Source organism: Loxodonta africana, chromosome 3, assembly GCF_030014295.1.
Source record: "Loxodonta africana isolate mLoxAfr1 chromosome 3, mLoxAfr1.hap2, whole genome shotgun sequence".
Lineage (NCBI taxonomy): Eukaryota > Metazoa > Chordata > Mammalia > Proboscidea > Elephantidae > Loxodonta > Loxodonta africana.
Window position 1 is genome coordinate 29,698,883 of NC_087344.1, and position 3,918 is coordinate 29,702,800.

The window sequence follows — 3,918 nt, forward strand, 5'->3', positions numbered from 1 at the left end:
ATAGTTTTGCAATGAAAGAGAAAATGAATTTGAAAACAGTATATTTTTAGAAATAACCATTACCACATGAAACAAGTAGATATTCTCAAATTAGTTCTGTTCCAAAGTTGGAAATTACTTTTAGGAAAAGAAAAACATGAAACATCATAAATGTCTGGCGATTCAGAGGCAGGTGCACCCAAAAAAAAAAAAAAATCAAGATTTCTGAATGCCAATCTGGTTCCAGGATACTCATGGATTCTCCTTCAGCCTCAAAGCAAACATTTTTTTGTCACTCATAAACTGACAATGCCAACAAAATTTTTCAGGGCCCCTTTTATGTCCTTATTCCTCAGGCTATAGATAAAGGGGTTCAGCATGGGTGTGACTATGGTGAACATCACTGAGGCTATTGCACTGGCCCTGGAATTTTGGGTAGTGGCAGAACTGAGGTAGACCCCAAGAGCTGTACTACAAAACACGGAAACAACCAAAAGGTGAGATCCACAAGTGGAAAATGCTTTATACTTTCCTTTTGCTGATGCAATTCTCAGTATGGAAGAGATAATCTGAGAATAAGAAAATACAATGCCAGTGAAAGGAATAATGCCCATCACCATAGTTGCAAAATACATTTCTATGATATTGAGAAGGGTGTCGGAACAGGAAAGTTGGATAACCTGATTGACTTCACAGAAGAAGTGAGGAATCTCCAAGTTAGTACAAAAGGACAGCCGCAACACCAGTAAACTACGCAGCAGAGAGTTCAGAGCACTCAATATCCAGGACAACAGCAGCAGCAAGCCACAGTGTCTGGAATTCATTATGACCATGTAGTACAGTGGGTGACAGATGGCCACAAACCGGTCATAAGCCATTATAGAAAGGAGAAAAACATCCAGCTCTGCAAAAAGGATGAAAAAATACATTTGAGTAAGGCAGCCTTGATAGGTGATGGCTTTGTTATGGGTGTGGATGTTCAGTAGCATCTTTGGAACAGTGGTGGAGGTGAAACAGATGTCTACAAAGGACAGGTTGGAAATGAAGAAGTACATGGGAGTGTGGAGATGGGAGCTAGTGATGGTGGCCAAAATGATGAGAAAATTCCCAATAAAGGTGACCAAGTACATGGACAGGAATAGCCCAAGAAGGAAAGTCTGCAGTTCCTCCTCTTCTGAGAGTCCAAGGAGAATAAATTCTGAAACCTGTGTGTGATTTCCTGGTTCCATGAAGCTGGTGTGACTGTCAAGAAAGCAAAAAGAAGAACTATACAAACAAATAGGTGTCATCAACAAGGAGTAAAACTACAGATTATAATTTTTACATAATAAACACGAATACAAGTATTGTATTTTAAACATAAAATAAATAAAAGCCTGTATTTTGACAATGGATCAGGTTCACTTGAATATTCAGAGGATTACAAATGCAGCCATTCTCTCTATCACTGTCCCCTCTTCCAAGTAACAAACTAAGTCCTAATCATGACTACCTCACAAAGCCAGCACTCTTTCTACATGCATTTCTCTGAAACAGAATCATCTAGCTCCTTGCTCCCCAGTGTGTGATAAATGAACTAGTAACATCAGGCTCACCTGGAAGCTTGTTAGAAATGCAGACTCAGCGGACTGCCCTTACTGAATCAGAATCTGCATTTTAACAAGTTTTCCGGTGTATTAGTTTCCTAGGGACACAAAATTACCTTGGTAGTTTTTCCTAGACAACAAATTACCACAAACTAGTTGGCTTAAAAAAACAGAAATTAATTTTCTCACAGTTCAGGAGGCCAGAAGTTCAAAATCAAGGTATCGGTAAGATTGGTTCTTTCTGAAGGCTCTCTCCTAACTTCTGGTGGTTGCCAGCAATTCTTGGTGTTCCTTGGCTTGTAGACACATCACTCAAATCTCTGCCTCCACCTTCATGTAGCCTTCTTCACTCTGTGTCTCTGTGTCCTCTTTTCATGAGGACATTAGTTATTGGATTTAAAAAAAAAAAAAAAGTTTTTTTTTTTAAAGCCAATCCTAAATCCAAAATTATTGCATCTGTTGTTGTTGTTAGGTGCTGCCAAGTTGATTCCAACTCATAACGACTCTATGCACAACAGAACAAAACACTGTCCAGTCCTGCGCCATCCTCACAATTGTCGCTATGCTTGAGCCCATTGTTGCAGCCACTGTGTCAATCCACATTGTTCAGGGGCTTTTTTTTTTTTTTTTTTTCGCTGACCCTCTACCAAGCATGATGTCCTCCTCCAGGGACTGATCCCTCCTGATAACATGTCCAAAGTATGTGAGACATAGTCTCACGTCCTTGCTTCTAAGGAGCATTCTGGTTGTACTTCTTCCAAGACTGATTCGTCTGTTCTTCTGGCAGTCCATGGCATATTCAATATTCTTCACCAACACCACATTCAAAGGTGTCAATTCTTCAGTCTTCCTTATTCGTTGTCCAACTTTTGCACGCATATGAGGCAATTGAAAATGCCATGGCTTGGGTCAAGCACACCTTAGTCCTCAAGGTGACATCATTGCTTTTCAACACTTTAAAGAGGTCTTTTGTAGCAGATTTGTCCACTGCAATGAGTCTTGATTTCTTGACTGCTGCTTCCATGGGTGTTGATTGTGGATTCAAGTAAAATTAAATCCTTGACAACTTCAATCTTTTCTCCATTTATCATGATGTTGCTTATTGGTTTAATTGTGAGGATTTTTGATGTATTGAACTTTCTGGAATTCATTCAGTAGAGTAAAAAAAAATCTTCTCCCAAGGGCATAGAGAAGCCTGGAAATACGTTTTATGTTGATTGGATAATGTGCTCCATCACTTATTAGCATAAGGTCAGAAAAAATACAAGGTAATATGTGTATACACACACACACTTAGTATGGTGTTACATCACTACCGAATAAGATGTTATCTTCCAATGTTGATCTTAGATGTGGTTTTTAATTGTTATATATTTCCACATTTTCCTAACTTTTGACAATAAACATATCAAAAATACTAATCAATTTCAAAAAATAAACAGCAGGGTTTGTTTTTTTTGTTTTTACTCTACTGAATGAATTCCATCATTAATGCCACACAGTTGCTCACAGACTTCAACTAATGTATTTCATGATGGGATAAGAGAATAATGAAACGGGTCAGACAGTGGAGAAAAGTGATAAGGGGAGAAAAGGTTAAGAGAGAGAGAGGGAATGCAGAGAGGAGAGATAAAAGTAACAAAAAGATGTGGGTGAGTTACTCCCTATGTGTGTGACTTCATGCTTGGTGACTTGTATCTTCTATTTCCTGCTTTACTGACTATTGGAACTGACTGAGGTGGCAGTGAGTTAAATAAACTGAAGATATCATCCTATGTTCCTGTATTAAGCTGGGTTCTCTAGAGAAGCAAAACCAGTAAAGTGTACAAACATATGGAGAGAGAGAGATTTGTATCAAGGAAATGGCTCACAGGGTTGTAGAGGCTGCAATATACCATGTCCGTGAGTCAAGATAGAGGCTTCTCCTGATTCACATAGCTGTGTGAGGGTGAGCGAACCCAAGATCAGCAGGTCAGAGAGTAGGGATGTTGCTCACAGGCGGTGAAGATCGACGAATCCCAAGATTGGCAGGCAAGACCGCAAGCAAGCTGCAAGCTCAAGTCCCAAGAACCAGAGGTCAGACAAACAGGAGCCAGCCGCAGGATCCAGAAGGAGCAAAAGCCCCAGAGCCCTGCCAGAACATCCCCCCACACTCTATGCAGGCCACAAGCTCAAGGAAACTCCACCTCAACTGCTTGGCTACTCACAGCAGATCCCATCATGAGGGTGATCACATATCAAATCTCACCAGGAAAGTGACCGCAACATCACGCAACTGCAAAAACACTGAGAATCATGTCACAGCCAAGTTGACACAATCTTACATCACAATTACTCTTCTGAAATCTTTATT

At 40.0% G+C, this 3,918-nt stretch overlaps 1 protein-coding gene across 1 annotated transcript; it reads right to left on the reverse strand.

Moving 5' to 3' along the window:
- Positions 1–236: 236 nt before the first annotated feature.
- Positions 237–1,462, reverse strand: LOC100666089 (olfactory receptor 7A10-like). The gene has a single exon (XM_003413307.3). It carries the CDS (start codon positions 1,266–1,268, stop codon positions 276–278), a length of 993 nt encoding a protein of 330 aa, XP_003413355.2. The 5' UTR covers positions 1,269–1,462; the 3' UTR covers positions 237–275.
- Positions 1,463–3,918: the final 2,456 nt, after the last annotated feature.